Source organism: Etheostoma cragini, chromosome 14 (genome assembly GCF_013103735.1).
Source record: "Etheostoma cragini isolate CJK2018 chromosome 14, CSU_Ecrag_1.0, whole genome shotgun sequence".
Taxonomy (NCBI): Eukaryota; Metazoa; Chordata; class Actinopteri; order Perciformes; family Percidae; genus Etheostoma; species Etheostoma cragini.
The window spans coordinates 13,184,909-13,208,221 of NC_048420.1; the positions used below are offsets into that span (position 1 = coordinate 13,184,909).

At 40.5% G+C, this 23,313-nt stretch overlaps 3 protein-coding genes across 5 annotated transcripts in view; 1 reads left to right on the forward strand and 2 right to left on the reverse strand.

The window, feature by feature from the left end:
- The window catches only part of lratd2a (LRAT domain containing 2a), a 17,320-nt gene extending 15,222 nt beyond the window's left edge, over positions 1 to 2,098 (reverse strand). The window contains exon 1 of the mRNA XM_034892012.1: positions 2,089 to 2,098. The gene's annotated coding sequence lies outside the window, so the exon portion shown is untranslated. The remainder of the gene's footprint in view (positions 1 to 2,088) is intronic.
- fam91a1 (family with sequence similarity 91 member A1) overlaps positions 1 to 14,201 on the reverse strand; it is a 23,865-nt gene extending 9,664 nt beyond the window's left edge. For 2 of the 3 annotated variants that reach the window (XM_034892011.1, XM_034892009.1), the window contains exons 1-15: positions 13,874 to 14,201; positions 12,973 to 13,057; positions 12,174 to 12,325; positions 10,543 to 10,600; positions 8,149 to 8,216; positions 7,610 to 7,723; positions 6,918 to 7,008; positions 6,046 to 6,108; positions 5,690 to 5,796; positions 5,487 to 5,525; positions 3,687 to 3,799; positions 2,149 to 2,258; positions 1,691 to 1,803; positions 1,495 to 1,581; positions 1,250 to 1,379 (exon numbers count right to left, since the gene is read on the reverse strand). In XM_034892011.1, the coding sequence (XP_034747902.1) occupies positions 1,250 to 1,379; positions 1,495 to 1,581; positions 1,691 to 1,803; positions 2,149 to 2,258; positions 3,687 to 3,799; positions 5,487 to 5,525; positions 5,690 to 5,796; positions 6,046 to 6,108; positions 6,918 to 7,008; positions 7,610 to 7,723; positions 8,149 to 8,216; positions 10,543 to 10,600; positions 12,174 to 12,325; positions 12,973 to 13,057; positions 13,874 to 13,945 (1,402 nt within the window). In that variant the 5' untranslated portion in view covers positions 13,946 to 14,201. The remainder of the gene's footprint in view (positions 1 to 1,249; positions 1,380 to 1,494; positions 1,582 to 1,690; positions 1,804 to 2,148; positions 2,259 to 3,686; positions 3,800 to 5,486; positions 5,526 to 5,689; positions 5,797 to 6,045; positions 6,109 to 6,917; positions 7,009 to 7,609; positions 7,724 to 8,148; positions 8,217 to 10,542; positions 10,601 to 12,173; positions 12,326 to 12,972; positions 13,058 to 13,873) is intronic. The other variant, XM_034892010.1, reaches the window with a different exon arrangement.
- A 2,741-nt stretch (positions 14,202 to 16,942) lies between these two features.
- klhl38a (kelch-like family member 38a) lies at positions 16,943 to 21,906 on the forward strand. Its single transcript, XM_034891610.1, has 4 exons — positions 16,943 to 17,307; positions 18,829 to 20,185; positions 20,398 to 20,503; positions 21,043 to 21,906. The coding sequence occupies exons 2-4, from the start codon at positions 18,830 to 18,832 to the stop codon at positions 21,330 to 21,332; spliced, it is 1,752 nt and encodes a 583-aa protein (XP_034747501.1). The 5' UTR covers positions 16,943 to 17,307; position 18,829; the 3' UTR covers positions 21,333 to 21,906.
- Positions 21,907 to 23,313: the final 1,407 nt, after the last annotated feature.

The window sequence follows — 23,313 nt, forward strand, 5'->3', positions numbered from 1 at the left end:
ACACAAGTTTGCAAAAAGCACAAATAGAAGACCCACTTCTTCTTTGATGCTTCCAGAAGAGTTTTTCAGTCTTATCCAGAACCTCCAAGTGAAAATTAAGGCTGCATTATTTCTAAAAAAATAACTTTTACATTTTTCATTACTTATTTATTATTGAATACCATAGAGCAAGCTTAAGTTGTTGACTAGGAGTCATTTACAGTAGTAGTTGTTTCCCGCATTTGTGGTAATGATAGCTCAGAATATTGAGTTCTTAACTGAATTCCTCATGGTTTTAAATATTTACATAAATAAATACATTTGTTTGTAACAAAAAAATAGGGTTGGGTATCATTTGTTTTATTTCTGATACCGGTGCTAAAGCCATACTTTTAAAACGGTGCCAGTGCCTAAACAGTGCCTTATTCAACTTATAACAATGACTTATTTCACTAATAAATTGCTATTATTGTTATTAAACAACAAAAACAAGCATCAGATGGCAAAAAAGGGTATTTTACAATAATTTAAAATGCACCACAAGGTTGGCGAGTTCTCTGTGTTGTTTCTCCAACAATAGAGGCTGCCTGCAGACTGTTATGTATCGGTGTTGGAATCCTCTACAGGAAAACACAGTCACACTTTACACCGCTTAACGAAAGCTGTCAGTATTTTACTATTAACCATTGTGTTTAATCCAGCTACTAGCTAACGGTAACATAGTGTCCCGTGCAGCAATGCTTCTTACATTTTTTTTTTAAATACGGCACCAAATATTGGCACCGAGATTTTCGTTCTTATTTAGTCTAGTTACTACGTTTAGCCGGAACTGGTGCCCAATTGGTACCGCGTTACAGTACCCGGCCCTACTGAAAATAATGAGTAGTGCTTTGAGTCATACACACATTTAGACACAAACACACATTGTGTTCACTCTGTACATCCCAGCTCTCACCTAAATATTCTGTAAGATTGATATTTCCAGACACAAAAGTAATGTTGAAGCAGCATTACAAAATGGCTGCATTTGCATCACAGATGATGTTTACTGAAACAAACTGAGAGGAAACTATTTCATTAGCTTGCTGCTGAGGCTGCAAAGGCAATAAGACCTTAAAACCAAATCAGCACGCTAGCTGCATAAAAACACAAAAACAAATCAGGCCTTTAAGCTGCCTATTTATCACATGTATAGAGATGTATGACACTAGCACCGTGCATACATTTACCAATAAACAAGATGAAAAAGAGGGTGCAACTGTGTAATTACCTATATTTGGGATATCAGGTCCTTGGTCTTGAGTGAGTTCTTTGTTGTAGCGCAAGAAAAGAATGGTGTTTTTCAGAGTCAGAGCATGGTCGAAGTAACGCTGGGCCTCGCCCTCTGCCGTGCTCTCCACCTGGGGACAGAAAATAGTAAATAAATAAAAGTAGAGTGTCTGTGCGCATGTACACATAAGGCTATAATCTATTTTGTACTATTCTTTCTTTCTTTGTTTCCATTGCTGGTCTCACCTTCTCTAACTCAGCCATGAAGCTGTCCAGAGTCTCATCAGACAGCTTACCTACCTCAAACATGGTCACAGCATGACTCTTTAGGTTCTGATACAAAAACAAAGACCGATGAATAAAAATGTACAGTCCATGTCCAATTTACTCTGTCTCTACTAAGCCTTTTAACAATGAGAAAGTTCCACATTCAGTCACTAACCGGAGACAGGTTGCCCATCATGAGGAAGGCTGTGAGAGTAGAGTCAAAGAGGAAGGCAATCCTCTTTGTGGGTGCAGCTGGGATGCTCAGGCTGCTTACACTTCCTGTGTCTGCTACAGTGATACAGAAAAATAAAAGCCATATAACAGGAGCAATACTTGTGTGCAGCAACATTAATGCATGTAATAGCACAACTGATTGGCTCATAAAATGAGAACCTGATCTTGTGAGTTTATGAAGATGCAATGTGCCAAAACCATACCTTTTTCTCAAATAATTTGAATTGATTATTAACAATAAATGTGGTTGATAAAAAGCCACTTTGAAAGTAACCAGGTTGTTAGTCTCAGCAACCCAACAGTGCTGCTTTAACAAGCATAACAAAGTTAAAATCAGACCACAAGCCACTTGCATACACTGCAGCATGTGTGTCAATGTGTGCGTGTGGCCACACATACCTTGGTCCTCCAGACTGGTGGTGTCGGTGTCGGTGGCCGAGGAGCCCCCTTCCATTACAGGACTGCTCTGCTCCCAGGACAGCAGCATCTTCTGAGGGTCCATGGTGCTCCTAACACAGAGCCACACAGTGATTAAATAAAAGAGCAACCTTGCTACAATCAAGCCCTCCTGTGTAGGGGTTTATTAAATTAAATGAATCTAGTACAGTGCCTGTTGATAATGTGACTGTTTGGAACCAAACTTACAGAAGGATTTACAGATTTACAGAATAACAACATTACAGAAGGACCCCAAACCACTATGCAACTCTGATTTACCTGACAAAGAGCGTTGCAGATTCAGAATGTATTTACAAAATATCACAATGAAAATGTGGAGTAACCACCCATTAACCTCATGGAGTGCGCTACCCACCTAGCCCGTTAAAACAACACATATCCGCGTGCGTGTGCACAAACACAGCAGACAGAGGGAGAAAGAGAGAGAGAGAGAGAGAGAGAGAGAGAGAGAGAGAGAGAGAGAGAGAGAGAGAGACGGTGTTGTCTTCTGTTGTATGATCGAGAGAGAGACGGTGTTCTCTTGTGTTGTATGATTGTTAACAAATGTTACATTTCCCCAGAGGTGTTAATTCGTTAATTAGGTTCGGTGGTTTGACGGTTAACGGTGAAGTATGGATTTGATTTAGGTATTTTGGAAAGTGAAGAAAATTAAGTTTAGTATATCCGGCAATCACGTAGCTGACGTTGGATGTAGGTGGACGAATGGATGCGGGAGACCCCAACTGTAATTTTCTTTCCACCTCACAGTAATGGCATTTTTCCACTAATTGGTACCTGGTCAACTCACCTGCTCGACTTACCATTACGAAAAAAAGTTAAAAACTGGTACCTGCTAACAGGTACTTTTTTAGTACCACCTCAGTCGCGGTTCCAAACAAGTTGAGGGAATACCAGGGTCGGAGAGAATCGTCACAAATCCCTGCATTATCATTGCTAGCGACAGACGAGGGGTGTCCTGAACAACCCTGCCATGTTTAAATTGTTTAGCCAGCAATTTTTATTTGCAGTTTCTTCTTTTGACACTAATTTGTCTTCTGGCTGTGGCAACACAACACACCTTTGACGTTCTGTGTGTGTGTTGCGTTAGGTCACGGCAGTTTCCTGCTATGACGACCAGCCACGCTTGCATCATGCATGAGGCGGTAGGCTACTAATCTGCAATGGGAAAAGGAGGACAGGGCACCGTGGCCGAGTCAAGTCGAGGCAAGTTGAGCACGTACCATTAATTAGAAAACGCCAAAAGTATCTTAACATACCAGTATGTAATATGTTAATTCACTCAACAACAATAAAAAATAAACAAGCAAAACATTGTTTTGTTAACCGAATTGCTTTGGGGGGGGGGGGGGGGGGGGGGGGGGGGGGGGGGGGGGGGGGGGGGGATTTCTTAAAATAATGCAAGCTAACGAGCAAACAGGGTTAAAAAAATGGTGCCACCACAGAAGGTGGATGTTTTGATATTGGCTGCCTGTACATACTTGAGTCTGTTGAGAGATGGAGCATTCTTCCAGGTGGGGTGGAGCTGGTCTGAGCTGATCACCTGACCTTTCTTTACAGCAAAGCCAAGGCGACAGTACATGGAAACTGCATTCTGATAACAAAAAACAGTTCAACACAGTCAAAAGACCTTTGATAAAAAATAATTCAGATACTTTTGAGGTAAGTAATACTTTGGGGACAGACAATGAGAATGGGGAATGAAAGAGAAAGCAAAAAAAGTGGATTTCACAGCTTAGTCCCAGGCAGAAAAAATGTTAGCTCATCCTTTTACATTAGATTTCTTCCTGCATGATTGCTGGTGTAACATCTCAAAAGTGCTGCGCTTTGACGTTTTTATCACAGGTTGTTTTTCTCCTACAGAACTCTGTGCTAGCTGCAGTGAAAATAACGGACACTAAATTGTCTACTTTTAGTCAGACGTGCACTTCAGAACTGTCTACATTGTGAAGGATGGAATGAATGTGTTGTCCAAAAGATGTAACCACTCTGATGGACTTGGTTGGCTGGTTATATGAAGACTGCTTCTCTATCACATTGTCTTATACTACTGATGCCAATGTTGACTTGTGAGGTTCTAAAAGAGACTAAACACTACATGAATACTGTTTTGGGAGATGCTATCTTAATGCCCAACCGGATCTTCATTAAAAAGTAATGACTTAACGTGACTCAGATTAAAAAAGAAAAGAAAAAGGTAACTGTGACATTTCAACTAAACAGTTGGCTGGCTTTTTCATTATTTATAGTTGTCAACTTGCCTTTAAATATTTTATTCAGGCTGAACAGGCCACCTCTGTCAAGTATAGTGGGCTGGATTGCTTTCTTCACCTCAACACTCCTGAGGTGCAAACTTAGGTCATCCTCTTATCATCAAAAGTAGCTCAGTGAGTTTTTTCCCCCAAGTGACTCAGGCCATGAGGCTAACATAAGAGACAGTTAAACTCACAAACTGATGGGAAAAGTCTTGCACAAAAGGAGACATCTCAGACATATCAATCATCTCTAAAGTAACAGAGTTTCTGCTGGAAAATAGCTGCAAACGCTGCCTTCAGGCACTTAAACTCTTAACTCTTAAATGCTGCTTTACAGCAGCGGGAATGGAATGACACTGAAGGACAGGGGAAGTTCAGCTCTTCTCACTGGAGGTCGCAACACTAAAAGGTAGTTTGGCTCCATGTCTGATAGAGAGTGAATAGGAAACTGGGGAAAACTGGGTCAAACTTGATCACCAATTCAACTGGAATAGTGCTGCTTAGCCCTCTGGTAGAGTCATGGGGGATGATGGATTCAACCAGAAACAATGAGTGTGTGTGTCACAGTCTATCTCTTAGGTGTATATCTGTGTGATTGTTTATCCAGAATGAAACAGCCCAAATACCTACGTGCTGGGCTACATGCCACATGCAATGCCAATGTACTGTGATAAAATTGTATATACTTATACAACAAAGTTACATTTAAAGAAACTGTAAATCACATTTAAATGAATAAGGACCTGAAACTTAAATCTCAATTTGGCTGCAATTTTGCATCTAGTATACAGAGAGGCAAAAAGCATGTCTCATAATCTCTTATAAACCAAAGTGGAACTAGAGGAAATTACCTCCCCGTTTTGTTAATGTCAATTGTAGAATAAGGGGCCATATTCCCCAGGTCTTTTTTCCTTTCTCCTCAGGTATGACTCCTGGAGGGAGGGAGACCTTTCTCTTCTGAAAAACAGTGCTTTCGTCTCTACATTACAATAAGGCTCTCACATTCTGAAGCAAGTGGATACCCACCTTCACCAAGTCCAAGTCAATCTCCAACACATTTGCCAGCTGAGAGGCAAAGGGGTAGGAAGGATCAGGAAAGAGATGGAAAGAAAAAGATATCTTGGTTAAAAGGTTAATCAATATAAACACACACACACACTCACACACACACACACACACACAATGAGCACAGAAGTCCAAAAACAATAAAACACACTTCAAAAGCCTACCTCTGCTACATTTGTCTGCTCATCAATGGACACAAATATTTTGTAGAGAAGTGTTTCAAAGTAATCGCCTTGGACGCGGTTCATTACAAAACCTTCCAGCGGGGGCACTGAAAGACACAAACAGTTACATTTACATTGTTTTATTTTGAAATTAAATTCCTCTTTTAAATTATTTTTGTATCTGTATCAATAACATTGTTTCAGGTCAGTCAATTGCAAATTGGAGGATGTTTAACACACACACACACACACACACACACACACACACACACACACACACACACACACACACACACACACACAGACAAACACACAGACAAACACACAGACAAACACAAAAACACAGAGTGATTTACCAGATATGCAGCTGTCATCAGATATTGGAACATCCAAGTAGATGAAACCCCGGTTGTACAAGCCTAAAATTAAAACCAATCATACAATAACAGTCTGTTAGCATACAGTAGCTGACATAGTATCCATTAACATGGTTGTTGCCTTTCTCACAAAAACAAATCCTACAGTACAAACTATCTGTAGCACTATAGTTTTTGATTAAGAAATTCAAGCCGATCAAATTTCATTTGAACAACTTGTATTCAAATAGCCTTGTGTGTCCTGTGTTTCCACCCAGTCCCCGGCACTCCAGTGGCCGAGGTTCATGACTGTCAAACTGTGCTCTAATTAACATTTAGGCTGCATGAACACAACCTCAGTCCCTGTGCTTCATCTTTGAAATTCACACCAGCATGCTGATAAAAGACCTTAAACTGCATCATTTGTATTAGCCACTATGACCACATTTTAGCTGTAAAAGATGTTTGCCCATTGGTAGCTAAATTTCAGAGATGCAAACACATTTATCCATTAATGCCACCAAACGTAAATTCTTCTCGAATTAAAAAAAAAAGAAAAAAAAAAAAATTGCACTACCATTATTTTCCTGAGGAACAGTTACATTTTGAAGGTTAGTTCATGCAGTACCCGCAGGCAAATATAAAACCAAGCTGAAACAATAAATCCAACAGTTTCAAATAACTCTTTCTGCTATTGCACTTTTTAATGATCCTGTCTGCTCTCCTCTTATATACTAGTGTGAGATGTTGGTACAAAAAAATTATAAATCAATCAAGAAAGTGTCTCTTTAGTAGCAACTCGTTTCCCACCCTCATATCCTGCTGAAACAGGAGGTTTTAAATTTGAACATAACATGTGACAGATTACTCACTTAAGACCACATTGTACTCTGTTGTTCCAGCCAGCTGAGGACCAGAATCTATCATCTTATCAATGGCTTTCTTCTCTCCTGGAGAACAGATCTGTAAACACACACACAACAAAAACACAACATTAGAGCATACCTGTACATGTGGCTTTGTTTATAAAAAATAAAAATAAATCCCTCCAGTGAGCAACAGTGGTATCGCAGTCTCTAGAGGATGACATTCGGATATAATAACTGAGTGGATTCCTCGACTCTTTTTTACAGTATTTCATTTTTTTTTTTCTTGTGGAGGGGAGAAGAACTAATGGGAACTTGGCAAGTATTTATTTTCAGTCAGGTGAGACCTCCACATGCAGTGCAGGGGCTCATGGAATGAACAATTGTAGCTTGGTGGGTAACGTGTATGAATTTCAATGAAAGCTCAGGGTAAAAGTAATTTTAACACACCTTATTCTCTCCTTTATTTTGTAGATAAAGGATACATGTAATGTATATAGAAGGAAAGGAGGATTAACAGAATAAAATGGAGCTTGCTAAATGTATTTACATGATAAGACATGAAATATCTTAATGTGGATAAATGTGAATGTTTCCTCTCTTCTCACACCGTATCCAACCCAGCCTGCTTTCACTAAAAGTTCAATATTTAAATGCATGCCGATCATCAAAAGAAGACATTACGAAGCAAACCTCACCCTGATATCATCCTCGGTGATGTATCCCGTGTGTGCAGTCCACCATGGCTCCACGGAGATTTCCACTGGTTTGGCCGGTAGCAGGTCCCGCGCTGATTTCCTGCGAAAGAATTTCTGACAAAGGAGACAAACAGGGAAGAAGTTGAGGTGAAATTGTGTCAGTAAAATCTGAATAACCAGGCTATTAGATGCTATTATTGTAACTTTGAAAATAATGGTGGAAAAATATTTCCAAACTACGCAGAAATGTTTTATTAATGGTGTTTGAGCTTGAGTGCGCTACATTTTCTGGCTATTGTAGTCACATGCATGACGCTGTGTATGCTCCTTGAGAATTTTTGTTTGTTGTTGACCAGTCAATCAGGGGAGGTACAGCTGGTCTAAATATTTTAAATCAACTGGACTAAATACAAAAATTAATATTCTTATATGCATTTTTGCACCAAATGTGCTAACAAGAACAAATAAATGAGCGTAATATAGGAAGTTGTGTTCTCTAAATGATCATTTAAAAAGGCTTTTTTAGGAAAATGTCTTACTTTGGAAGACCTGCACTGGTTCATTAGGTCTATGTATTGGTTTCTCCCGATGCCAAGCAGTCGCAGACCTATGGGATGATGAGAAAAGGAGCCAGTCAGTACAACTTAATAACGCCTCAGTAACTGGCCATGAATTGGTAAATCGCTGCTCTAAGGCAAATAAATCTGGCTGGAGAGCCGCTGCTAGTGTCTCTGGCATTTTTTCAATTACAGGCTCTGAGGATTAAAAAAAATTAAAAAAAAATAAAAAGAATTACAGAAGTTTCTGGATATTCCAGACTTCATATTGGAGAGTTACTTTGTTACTTTATAGAAAGAAGAAGCTTGACGAGTAGCAATAGTGACTCATCCAAATTCAAATGTCGACACAAATACCCACACACCTTCTCTACGACTATGCCCCCACAGCCTGTATAGTGGTAGAGGTATGCATATTTTGACTCTAAATCCCATCTTGCCCCCTCCTCTAGCCCATGATACCTGCCCTGCAACTTTGAGTCTGTGAAAAGCGCTATGTAAAATTCCATTTATTATTATGATGCACAGGCCTGGAAGGGGCATAGCAAAATGTGGGAAAGCTGGGAAGGCTGCCAGTTCAAACAGGGACCAGTCAGGGATGTTCACATTTTGGCCTTCTAATGCAGCAGAATCCTACATGCTGTTTCACCGAGAAACAGACGCAACACACAAACATGCGCCCACGCAAAACTCTCTCTCACACACTCTCCATCCACCCACTTCTGCCTGACACACTTCTAAAGCTCCTCCAGGGAGATTAGAGGAGAGAAGCCCCTGCAAGAAGGACGGCCCACTGGCAGCCTTCTGTCTCCACAGCATGAAGGTCCAGTACAGCCAGGACTCACTCACAGGCCAAAGTCCGTTTCAACTGAAAGCAGAAAGTCTATGAATGCTGCCCATATACTTGACTTTCAGCTTTGAAGCGATCTTAATCTGATTTTGCAATATTTTCTGAGTAACACGCTCCTTGTTGATCTAGTAACACATCAGAAAAGCGACTTTGTTTAATCTTTTGAGGAGTAATTTGGATTTACCATGGAAATGGATATATATCAGGCAATGCTAAAACCACTTGTCCAGTGCTCTGGTTTGGTTGTGGAAATACAAAGATATGTTTTAGGTGGATTAGTAATGCTAGTCAGTGGGTTTTGAAAACCATTTATCTCATAAACAATAAAAACCAGCAAATTGAAAGAAAAAAAACACTGATACTTCCGTCAAGAAATATGAGCAACATACATATGATACTCTGCCAAAAGGCTGGCATCCAGCTGCCAATATTTATCTACATCAGCAGACATTAAAATAACACAGCTAGAAAATATTTAGATTGGCTTAATTTACTTCTGAAATGCTCTGTGTTAGAAAACCAGTTTTACAAAAACAGAAAAGCTGAAGAGGACTTCTTCCAATTGCTGGTTTTGTCCGACCAACAGTCCAAAATACAAAGATATGCACTTTAATGATACAAAACATAGAAAAACTGAGAATTCTCATAATTGAAAAGCTTGAAGTAATAAATGTTTGGCATTTTTGCAACAACAAAAAAAGTAACAATTTATCAAAATAGACAACTTTCTGTCAATCAAATAATCGATTGTTCTAGCTTCTTGTTTTCTTGTAGGTGCTGAAGAACTGATATACACAGTGAATACAATGTCAGATAACCCATGAAAATTCTCAGTTGAAAGTAAGAATTTGAAATTCCCCTCCATTAAGGCTGGGTATAGTTTAAACACGGTACCCTGAATTCAAAACCGGTTCCTGAACAAGATTTTTTCAAGACAATTTTTTTAAATCCATTTTTTACAATAAGGAATTAAAACATTGTTGCACAAATCTTTTTTTCAGTTCCTTTACACCTATTTAAGACAAACTTCAAGCCTGTCAAAATACCACAACACGCGTGGTGTTTTTCCTGTATGCTGCCACAACATGTACCGTTAAACAGCCAATGGATCTAGATACAAGAATGCTGCGTGCTTATTGGCTCACTGACTCTAATGAGATTTACTCCTTATGTATTGAAATTTGGTATTGAATGAGAAGGCTTTTTTGATGCTCCTTACTATGGAGGCAGTTTGGCCTGTGCTTCAAAGTATCCAAGTTCAGTACCCAGCCCTACCCTCCATTGACCTCATGACCCTTGTGAAATCCCAAAGCTTTATGAAGACTTTGCATCTTTTCACTGTGACTGTTCTCCCACCTCATACACTGACAGCCCTTCAAAAACAAGGACTGGGGAAGTCCTAAAAAACAGAGAGACCTGAGACACAGAGAGCAGAAGTGAGAGGTACACAGAACCCCAGTCAAGACATTTCAACAGTGCGGGAGAGAAGGGGGGAAACTGAGAAAAAAAAGGGGGAAGGAACTCACAGTCAGCAGCAGTGAAGTTGGGCAAGGAGTCATAACTCTTCTCACTGTTCATAATATCCTGGAGGTACAAAACAAGAAAGAAGAAAGGAGACAGGGGACAAAAAGATTTAAACTCATTTTCCTCTTTCCCTTCCTATGTCCCTCTGCCTCTGATTAATAACAGGATTAGCAGATCTGGGCGGCCGTGCTAATTTCTACACCCCATTTTCATTAAGTGCTTAAGACGGATTATCAGAATATGACATAGCCTTCAGCAATTCAGTGGCCACAATTAAGGCTCAGTCAAGTTTTTGCATAGGGAAGTGGGTGAAGCCTTTTTAAGCATAAGCTGAAAACTAAATGGTTCATCTTTATTCATGTTTATAAGTTAAGTTATTAGAAAGCAGTAAGCATATTAGTCTGTTCTGATGAAAGGGGAAGTATGCTGAATGTGGAACAATCAAATGTGGCAGCTAGCATCTGCACATACACCCTGTGTGTAAACACATGGGGGAGTGAAGTTAAGGAAATACATCGGAGGGCATTTTGCAAAGAAATTACACAATGCGTATATCTGTAATCAGCTTCAAGTGCAACAAAACAAAAAGGTAACCAAATTGCAGGGGCATTACTTTTATAAAAAAAAATTAATAAATTTATAATATGGAACATGGGTTACACTACCAGCCATGTGAACACATGAGCTTAGTTTTGTAATCTATATTGATAATATCGGAAGTCAAGGAGAACTGGCTGGTCAAAGTCCCAGAGAGGACGGTGCTTTGAGAGTCCGACTGTGCCGGCCTCAAACAACAGGCTGGCCTTTATCAGGGAGAGTGAGCCGTGATGCAGACAAAGCCCAATCTGACTGCAGAGCAAACGGCAAGATTTTCTCAGGATGTGTTTGTCCTGGGATCAGTCCTCTGTGTCTCCCTGAGCATGAGGCTTCACTAGACACTGACTGACACCTAGTGCCTGACTGATGCCAAGGTATAAACATTGAATAGACATTACACAACACGCTCTTCTAAAACTGTAGAATATTTTATAGACTGATTAAACATATCTATCAGATAATGATTTTAATGTAAGCCATGTTCCTTCCTTTTTTTTTTTTTTTTTTACATGCAATTTACATCTCATTTTAAGTGTGACGTAGACATTTCTACTCTTTATATACTGACTATGCAGTAAAGGTGTAGCTGCACAAAAGGATAGCTTTTTAGTAGATCTATTCAGGTGTACCATGAAATGTGTAATATTTCCAAGTATGAAATAACACGATAAACATGGCAGCAGGGGGCTGTAAAAAGCTCAGATCCTTCTTATTATAATGGATTCTTAGATTCCCTGCTTTGTCAAAAACTGCCGTTTCTGCTGTGGTTTCCAGGGATGCCAAAATAGGAGACAGCATTAAATAAACAGAGACTGTGTGTTTCCGAACCAATTCAAGACTTTTTGATCCTGCACAATAAGAATTCCTGTTCTTTGCTTTTGAATAGCTCATTTTGCTGAAAGCTCAGTGTGCAGTTCTGAAATCACCGTGTTTTGTACTGTGTGTACTAAGATAGATTTTCAGGTGTATGAGAAACTTCCCACATCAAACAGCCATCTTCCCTTCTCTGTTCTGCAATGCAGCAGAAGTGGCTTACCTCCATGATTCCTATGTAATATGAAAATGGAGTGACTCGCAGCCCTTTGACCATGATGTCAGACAGGTGGTAGGGGTACAGCATCAGGTGGTCCCGGCTGTACTTCAGGAGCTCCTCATAATACTTGCGCTCATCCTTCCTCACGTGGCGCACTGCTCATAAAAACACACACACAGCAGTCAGGTCACAGCCACGGCTGAGTGTTCATACAGTAACACTACCCTGGATGTATTGATCAAGTGTTGAACAAGCTCCAGAAAGTCACAAGGAAAGTAAGACAATTAATCACAAGTGTTTATTATTAAAGCCGTTTAGAGACTATTGCATATTATTTTAAGAGAAATATTATGGATTATTACAACATATAAATATAATTTAATCTGCATTTCAATCTTGGTTCAAATAGATGTACCAAGAGGGGAATCAAGTGTTACTGTGATTCCAGGTATAAAATGTTAGTTTGCAAGCTGACCGGGCCTAGCGCAGTTGCAATTTACACTAAGCTTCCAGTTTTTAAATTTAAATTTTAAATTCTGTTTTAAATTTAAATTTAAAAAGGTTAGGGCTCATACGGTTTTTGAAGCGCATTCGCAGGCATTTTTTTTTATCTAAAAGTACCTGATATACTGGGAACTGGGCACACATTTGGTCAGCCTATAATCTGACTCACATGCCTTATTCTTGAGCTATTTATTGCAAGATTTTTTTTGCCCTTTGTCTTTTGATCTAACAACTAATCAGGATGTGACCTACAGTACAAGTATGTTTAGCACTGCAATGAGGTACAAATTTAACTCACCTAGGTTATTGCGGAATCTAAGCTGGTTGCGGATGCTGTACAGCAGCACATGTTTCTCATACTCACGCTGAGAGTTCCCCAAACTCTGCAGAGCACAAACACATAGCACACAGGTGAGGATCAAAGCAGGGTTAATTTGCAAATGAATTACTGGGCGCCTTTTAACCACACTTTCCTCCTACTCTCTATGTTACTGGAATAATTTCTCACACTGGAATATTTTCTCACACCAATTTACCCATCCACATTAAATTCAGTTTCTTTTGTCAGTGCCATGGTATAATACTAAATACGATTCTGAAAACTTGGTGCATCCGTAATATTTTCAGTTATATATTCACAGAACAGTTGACACACAATAATGTCTAGAGGTCCGGGTCCCCTGGAGGTATGGGGCCTCTGAGCAGTTGCCCACTTTCTCTGTTTGGAAATCCATCACCGGCGAACATGCACACAGGGATGCAGGCATGCAGCTCAAACATCAGCCCAAAGCTGCTGTAACCTTCTGCACATACACCCGCCTCCACTTCACCACGACATTTGGCGTAAAGGCACAACGCATGCAGGAAGAGGGATTTATCAATGCTATTATTAAACAACCTTCGCAATAGTCGACATTGCAAGTCTATAACTTAACACATTGAGCGCAAAGGTGTAAATGCAACGTTTGCAGTTGACATTCACGCGCTAAAATCATGTGACGCTACCTATCCAAACGTCTGTCATGTGATGCCAGCGTAGTTAGGGGCTGACGGTGAAACCCCTGCAGAGGTTAGCGAGTCGTGCGACGCTGACAGCTGCTGTATGACAGAGTGCACCGCGGTGACATTGACGGGGCCACCCCCCAGGACACAGCGGGCTCCCCCTCACCTTGCCCTGTGAAAACGTTAAAACACGGTACCTGTTTGACATTAGCTGGGAGCTTTGTCCATGGATAATTCTGCCTGATGTGAAATTCCACGTCCGTGTTCATCGCTAGCTAGCAGGCTAAAAAGCAGAATCCCTCGAGACGATCAGAAACGGGCTCACGGGCAAGTCCACGGTGACTTTACCCCCCCCCCGAGACCCAACAACCGAGCGAAGCGACCCCCGACTTGACGACAGGTTTATCAGGGTTTTATCCGGTGATAATTTTCCTTTACAATAAGTGGTCACTTCCTTGTTGTATTTTCGTACAAGCCGTTCGTCACGCTCGTGGCTACATTCGTCACTTCCTGTCGAGGCGCGACATTGGATGTGAATGGAGCTCGAGAGCGAGGTGACTAATGTGAGGTGATGGGACAATCCCACCCTATTTATGTCATGTAAAATAGTGTTCTCCCTGCATCTCTAAAACCCGCCTAAGATGTAGTAAATTTTCTTATTATTTATTATTATACAAACCTAATAAAAAGAACAAGCCATCAGTTTGTCCACCATCCCATTACGTTTCAACGACAGCTTTATTCTTTAAAGGTCCAATATGTCATGTATATTTACTGTAATTAATCCAGAAATGATTAATGAATTATACCTCTACTCTTTTTTTTAAAGCCTTTCAAATTTCCTTAAACAGCAGGTCATTGTAGTTTACTTAGGCTACTCAAACAGCAGTAAACAGTGTAGCATATGTCAGGGACTATTTTTCAGCCATGGTTCAATATACATTTGTCACTCGGTTCTGTGGGATTGCCTCAAAATAAATAACAGTGTCAGGGTAAAATACACCCAGTGTGCCTCATTGATTTCTTTTAAAAAGTTTTAGGACAACAATAGAGGTCTATAGCCTCAGAAGAATATAAATAACCTAAGGTTTGAAACAACAATAAATAGGCTAGATAGCAAGAATGGTGCTTGATAGTGCTCGGAACCATATTTGCCATTTATTCTTACATTTTTTGCAATAAAACCATTGGTCTAAATATAACTTCCAAAAATAATCTGATTTTAAAAGAAATACTCCAAAATGAAGATTAACCACTGCACACTTTCAATGAGCTTTGTCAGTGGATTTAAATACATGTGCCCAAAGCCATCTTTAGCTTTTCTGCAGCAGGAATACTAGTGGATCAAAAAAGTGAAGTTTTAAAGCCAGTAAAATGAAGCAAAAGTGCAATGCACCTCAATCTGAATTTAAGAAACTGGTCTTTGTCAGATTTTAAACGTGGTCCCTGAAGGAGTCTGCAAACCATTACTTATGAGCATGAAGCGGTCACTTGGTAACTGGTAACAGAGTGTAGGATTTCAATGTGTGACAAAGTCAACCAAAGCTGCGTGTGCTCACATTTCATGATGTCTGACGTGCTGACAGCTCACTTTCTTGCAGTTTTGTCATTCAACCTATCCACATGTAACTCAAGTTCCTTGTCATATGCCGCTAAACAAACATGTCAATACTTCATCGCGCTGCCTTAGGGGCTGCAAGGAGTACAAGTAAGAGAAGGGCTGAAGAAAAGCCCGTTGTGAGATAAAGAAATGCAATGTTGAGTTAACAACTGTGAGGAAAAGGGCCTTAAATGCCTCAGAACCATATCGCTCTCTGAAAAGTAAGAGTGGAAACATTAGGTTAGGACATCAAAGGAGGTGTAGTTCATTTCTCCTTTAATCTTGCCCATCAGTGACTTAAAATAATGTTACAAGAGATTCTATCCAGAGTTGTTTTTATTCTTCAGCAAGGTATGAGAGTACACCGCTTGTTCCTCCTCTGTTCCCAGCCTTTTCGGCTCCTGACTCGTCATAATGAAGTAAAATATTATAATGAACTACTTGTGACTTCTTGTCAGAGGTTCTGTTTTCAATGTGGATATGAGCTGGGAGCAGTTTTAATTCTCTGACTGTTTCATTTGAAGAATGTTTATAGGCCTTAAGAGGTGAAGGTAGACATAGATATTAGACAAAAATGTCTGCATCAAAAAACATAATTTTGTTAGCATAGGTTGCAACCCACTCAAGGCATTGTCCATAATATCAAGGCATTTTAATTCAAAACAATATGACGTAGAAATAGTCTCACTGTACTGGCAGATGTGTTTAAATTTAGAGTTTTAAAGTTTGTTTTGGATGCTACCTATCGTCAATATTTTCTAGCAATAGCCATCCCTGTATTCACACTCTGTAATCACTCTATATAGTTGTTTTTACATTGGCAATGGCGTAGTCCACCATTATCACCCTGGATTCAAATGCACACGTGGGATTTGCAGGATACTGTTTATAGCCTCACTATTTCTTGTTCACTCATCTAACACCTTATCAGAGTGGCCTTAAGTTACTGCTAATGCAAAGTAAACAGTCCCTCCAGTTGCTACTTCACATTTAAAGTGTTCAACTCGAATAACATGGTGACCACTAGTAACCACGAGTGTCACCAAATCAGGACCAAGCAAAAATTATTTGGTAAGAAGGATATTTTTGCAATGATCTCAAAATCAAATTTATCTTGGGACCCCAAGTTCAAAACTTTTTATCAGCCAAAGAGTTCTTCATGCTGTATTATTCTATTTCAATGGGGTAGTAGTATAGTAAAAAATATATAATATTGATTATCAAACAATGGCCCTAACTACAATCCCAACTTGATTTCATTGTCCAAATATGCCATTGAGACCACAGTACATACATTTCCATTAAATCCAGGATTGAGGGTTTTGTATGCTATTTGGCAACGTGACACATACATGACCACATGGTAACTGCCTCTTAAACACGTGAGTAAAAGTAGTAGTGGTAGTAGTAGTAGCAGTAACAGTAGTCATCTTCAGTTTTGCATGAACCAACGCACAGAAACAGCACCACATCTTGAGACAAACTGTTCTTACAGCTGTTTCTCCTGATCAAGCTGGCCCATCAGCGCTGCTCTATATTTACACTTAACCTGGGTTACACACATGATGGAGGAGGAGGAGGAGGAGGGGAGGACTTAAAGAGCATAGGAAGATGGACAAGGGTTAGCAGCTCGGGGACACATTCAGTAACCAGCCTGGGTGGGCTCGATGGCTGGGTCAGGAACCTATGATGGTTCTTCCTCCCCTGAATGTAAACACTCTCTCCACTGGACCCTGGCAGAGCTGTTAAGCCGGCAACTGGGTACCAAACAGCCCTGTGTCACATGAGAGGCCTGGTTGGAGTCACCGTGGCCTGGGATACTATTCTTAGCTAGCTGGAGGAATGTACACAGTGGCCTCATGGCGAGCTCCACAGCCTAGTCGTTTCTCTGTGTCATGCTTCTTTTCTCTCCCCGACTACTCTACCCACTCTCTCTGGAGGATGTTTTGGTCCTCTTTTGATTGGAACTAATACTTTTTTCTATCCAGACAGACCAGACATTTTGGATATTGTTTATTTTCTGAGCAGGAGGTAAGGATTCACTTAGTCACAGAGGTTGCTAAGTACTGGCAACAGGTTCATCAGCAGCACTTTTTTTGTCAGTGCTTTTGTTCAGCAATTGCTTCAGTATCTTCTTTAATTGTATTAATTGATTTGATCATAAATGGTCATATATATATCCAGTTTTGCCACGTTTATAATAATGTGAATAACCATTACTGAAATATTTTGTTGTGATAATATATTAACAAATCACATTTTCTTTTGGTCAAAGTATTAGGAGGAGTTTATATATACATACATCAATTCATACATATATATGTACATATATGTAGTATATATAAATATATATATATGTATATTGTGTAGTCATAAACATTATTGATGACTAGAAAGTATTCCAAATAATTGAATATTAGCTATGCCTGAGACTCAGGAGTTGTTGGTCTCTACCAGCAGGTCTAAGATCTGAGGAAAAAAACGCTAGTTGTGAAATGTCACTGAAAGTCACTTAATGATATAGAATAATGATCAGAGGTCAACATATATCAGACAGGCGGGGCCCCTGTAAGTGGTGGTAAATCAATAGCTGTCAAAGGGGGTGATTAGAAGACTTAGTGTTGCTAGTAGCCCCATGATAAGTACCACTCTTTAAACCATCACAAGCCCTCTAACCAGGGAGAGACAGACTGAAAATATGAGAGAGGAGGAATATGGTGGGGGAAAAACATTACATAGAAAATAGCAACAGAAAAAGTCAGACAGGGCGAGGTCCAGAGAGACATTTAGAGGGGATGGAGAGACAGACACAGATGGTCTGTTGACACAGTTCAGCGTCTGCAGTGATGGGCTGCTTGATTAAGGAGATATGACCTAATGCTTCATTGATGCATCAAACTAGTTTAGAGGGGTTAAAAATAGAAAACTGTGACTCAGTGATCGTCACATTAAGTGTTAATTGTTTGAGAGTGGGCTGATAAATGAAAGGGTTTCCTATCACAGGCATGGTGATCTGCATGGTTAGTTTGAGGGCAAAGGTGAAAGCCACAACAAACTGTTAAATAATGCTATAATCCCTACCTTCCTTGAAAGCATAATGTATAATGCACTGTTCAAAAATAACAAACTTTACCTTAGTGGCTGAAACTCCAGCTTCTGTCCTGGTAGAAAAAAACACCTGAACAAGATGTGTAATTTGGTAGATTTTTGGTAGATCCAAGTCTTTTTATAGCAGCATCACTTTTTACTTTTGGACCTTAAAGGAACAGTTAGACATTTTCAGAAACAAAGGGTGACTTCCTGGCAACCTCACAGTGAGACTTCAGGATGTAACTTTGTATGGTCAAGAAAGATTCCAGCACCTCACCTCCTGTAAAACCATGTTTTGTCTTATTTATTTTATTTGTGAGTTTTATGGTATGGATCTATATCTATGTTTAACAGAACTGTGTAATGCCAGAGTATGCCTGTGTTTTTGTGAACCATCTCTTTCCAATGGATGCTAGAATTACAATGCTATGATAATGGAATCTCTCTTTTATTTCTTCACAGAATGGCCTTAAGACCACAAGAAGTTTCCTCTTTCAAAGACTCAGAACTTCCCTCCCACCTTCTTGCCCAGCTCAACATCCTCCGTCAGGAGCGTATCCTGACAGACGTCCTGCTCTGCACCGAGCACCAGGAGATCCCCTGCCACAGGAACCTCTTAGTGTCCAGCAGCCCATACTTCCGCGCAATGTTCTGCAGCAACTTTCTGGAGAGCAGTCAGGCCCGAGTGAATCTGAAGGGAATCTCTTCAAATGTCCTAAGTGGCATTGTGGACTATGTCTACACAGGCTGCATCACTATCACCATGGAGATTGTGCTCCCACTCATGCAGGCGGCCTCCATGCTTCACTATGGAGGACTCTTTGAGGCCTGTTCCATGTTCCTCCAGGAGCAGCTGAGTCCAGAAAACTGTCTGAGCATGATACGGCTCTCTGAGATCCTTCACTGTGAAAGTTTGAGGGAGAGGGCAAAGGAGATGGCTGTGAGGTGTTTCTCTGATGTAGCTGCTACAGAGGACTTCTGTGAGTTGTCTCTTCCTGAGCTCATGTGTTACCTAGAAGACGACCGACTTTGTGCTGAGGAGGAGCAAGTGTTTGAGACCCTCCTGGCGTGGATCCACCATGATCCGTTCTCACGACGTGGCGCGATCCATGATCTCTTCAAGAAAGTCCGCCTTCGCTACATCCATCCAACTTACCTCTTCCAGTTCATTGCCAATGACCCACTGGTGCAGTCCTCCACCCTCTGTACTGAGATAATTGAGTCAGTGCGCCGCCTCATGCTTACAGTCAGCACCAAGTGTAGCCGTGAGCTCAAGCCACTTTGGACCACACCACGACGTTACACCTGCAGAGAAACACTTGTAGTGGTTGGAGGACGCAAAAACAATGAGCAGACCTCACGAGAAGCCCTGCTTTATGATGAAAGGACTCATCGTTGGCAGTGGTTGGCCAAGCTCCCTCTGCGCCTCTACAAAGCTGCATATGTGTGCATACATAGCATCCTCTATGTGCTTGGTGGGCTCAGCCTCTGCATGACATCAGGAGACAGCTCAGTCAGCGCCACAGTTTACACTCTTTCCCTGAAGACCAACCAGTGGCGAACTGCTGAGCCCATGTTGGAGCCACGATATGCCCACCAAAGTGTGTCCTATCTGCACTTTATTTTTGTGTTAGGAGGCATTGGGGTAGACAAGAATATCTCTCAGTCAGTAGAGAGATACAACAGTATGTTTAATCAATGGGAGGACATGGCACAAATGCCCACAGCGGTGCTGCATCCAGCTGTTGCAGCCAGTGATCAGAGGATCTATGTTTTTGGAGGAGAGGATGCCATGCAGAATCCAGTCAGGCTGATTCAGGTAGAGTCAGACTTCTTCATTTTAGCTGCATTGAATCAGGGTTGAAGTCCAATTATTGCATTGTTGCCAATCAAATACAGACATGGCCTTAAACATAATTCATTGTTATAAATTGCAGATAAAAAATGTCCCGCAACTAGTCAGAAAACTACAATTTTTTATGCTGCAGTAAACAGGTTGACTGTCTGTTGTTGTTTGTGGTGTGTCAACAGGTGTATCACATCTCTCGCAACTTGTGGTCCAGGCTAGAAACAAGGACGGTGAAAAATGTTTGTGCTCCTGCTGCTGTCATCGAAGACAAGATCTACATCATAGGAGGTGAGCTCAGAGAATGGTCCCCCAGCTGTGCAGTTTACCATTATAGTTTTCAACATCTTTACAGTAAAGGGGAATTTCAATTGTTTTTTGTATGCATTTAGAAATCTGTTTCTGGCACTTCCTCTTGAAAAAATAAAACAAAAAAAACCAAGGGTGTAACTTCCTAAAACACCTGGGCACTGTAGTTTTTGACAAACATTACAAAAAAACATTTATACACATTTGGTGCTCTAGCAAGTATTTCCAACATAAGGATGGTCTGTGAGAATGACTCAAAATAACCTACAGTACCCACGTTAACTGTAATAAAAGAACATGTCTCCCAGTGTGACTCAGTAAACGTGTTTTTAAATAGTTTTTTGGCAACAATGGAGCTCTATGACACGGAAAGAAGAAAAAAAATCTGGCTTTGGATACACATACTTTAAACTACTTGTCATTGCTGTTTTTTGTCTTTCATTGGATTTGTTGAAAAAACATAAAACATCACCAACAGACTTGTTCTTTAAAATGTGCTCATTGAAAATCTAATTTTCCAGGATACACCAGGCGAATGATCGCCTATGACACCAAAGCCAACAAATTTGTCAAGTGTGAGAACCTGAAGGAGCGGCGGATGCATCACAGCGCTACAGTGATCAACAATAAGCTCTATGTCACTGGTGGACGCATCCTCAACGGCCACGACGTCATCGAGGACTCAGACTGCTTCGAATGTTACGACCCCAAGACAGACGTTTGGACCTCAAAAGGTTCTTTGCCGTACAAGCTATTTGACCACGGCTCCCTTCCGCTGGTCTGTGTTTCCAACAGACCCAACCCACCATGACCCACCATCATTGACCTCTAACTACAAATTAACCCTTTTAACCATTTTAAACTGACTGCATTCCTTCATGCAGCTCAGTCTCTGCCATAACTTAGCAGCGCGTTAGGCCAGGCTGATTTTCAATTGAATCAAAGTGGAAAGAGGAGCTGCTTTGTCATCCCTGAGACACCTGGGGTAGATCTGAACTGAAAACCCCTGAGATGACCATGGGCGGACATGCTTACACAACAATCAGCTGTTCAGACACATGATCCAAAAAGCGCTTTCCTAAGATGGCTGCACTCGTTTGATGGTAACTAAAAGTGTTAAGGCTTTCATTTCCCAGACACTCTGAGACACTGCAGCTGCCGTTGAATTCCTTCTAACAATTTAATACATAGGGAGTTACATGTCTGGCTGCTTATTTACTCCATGAGCTCTGCTTCTCATATAAACTGAAAATAACAGACCAGACAGCTTATATAATTTGCACTTTATAGTAAATACATTCCTCCTTGACCCACAAGCTTCTATCAGATTGCACTCGCTGAAATGTCAATGAGAACCACAATATCACTTAAACAAAATGATCTGGGCCAACCCCCAACGAAGCATGTTCTCTATAATTGTCTCATGAATGTTTTTGCTTACAACATATGTAGCCCTAGTGTATGTATATAGTGTATGCAACATGAAAAGAATAAAAAAATGTTCAGATTAGTTAGAGCACTGTAAACACCAAGGTTTGTGTATTTAAGTGTTGGTTTACTTTTAGTTTCATCACAGTTGCAGTTGATGTTGGATGAAGTAAATGGCTTCACAGGCAGCTATGTTGATGTGAGGACATGTGACAATGCTGGCTTTGAGGCAAGGACATGGGATGCTGCAGTGACCTGATAAGGATAACTGTGACTGGAAATGGTCATGTAGGGAAGATTTTCAGGGTTTGCAGCCTGTACAACGGGCACATGTACGCATGTAACCTGCAGGTGGTTTCTCACAAACATTTCCACTGATCCAAAATCAATCTTTTATTCATCTGAGAACAAAAGCTACAATGCATCAGAGGAAAATGCAAGACAATGAGACTGTGGAACTACTATTACTTCTGTCTTGGTCCTTATTGAGCATACATTCAGTGTTGTGCTTTAGCCCCTACCCCTGGTAACAGTTGCCATGGCAACAATATGATCACCCCATTGGATCATGCATGGCACGCATGCTTGTAGTGAGTCTATTTAAGATTGCATCACTGAACGAGTGACAAGTGTGTTGCTGTTACTTACACAATTTACTTTCTTTCTTTACAAACGTTTTCTTTCCTACTATAAACTATGCTTTTATTTTGAATATTTATTTCCCTGTTTGCGACTTGGTTTATAATAGAACACAGTCATTTATGTATGTGTATGTGGTTATACTGCAAAGACAATATCTTAATTTATTGCTTTAAATTTCTCTGTACACTAGAACAATAATGAATCTGTTTTGGACAGTGGTACAAATGTTATTGCTTTACTGGTCTCTGGTGGAACTTGGTGCAGATTTAAATGGTTCTCCATCTGTCTGCAGGTTGGCTGAGTCATGTTGCTATCATACCCGAGGGAAACATTGTTGACACAGGCACAGAAACATGTTGGCTCAGAAACACGTTAGCTGGCTATCAGGTGACACATTTGTTCTCCATACATCATGAAGTACCACTGGAACAAATATGCTTTGGTGTATTATTATAGGAATTATATCGGAAAGTTAAAACAGTTTAGCTGGCATTACAATAATAGATCCTTTATGTTACAGTATGACTGCCAACCTCTTGACCCTTCAGGCCACATTCTCATCATAAAGAGCACTACAAGCAGGCTAGATATCTAGTTACTAGTTTCCCCCCTGAGAGGCCCACTGTTTGCATAGTATGGCCTGATTGTATGCAATCATCTGGTGAAGCTGTCCTTAGGGGAAGAGATGCAAGATCAGATTTCACTTATACATTTTAATCCCT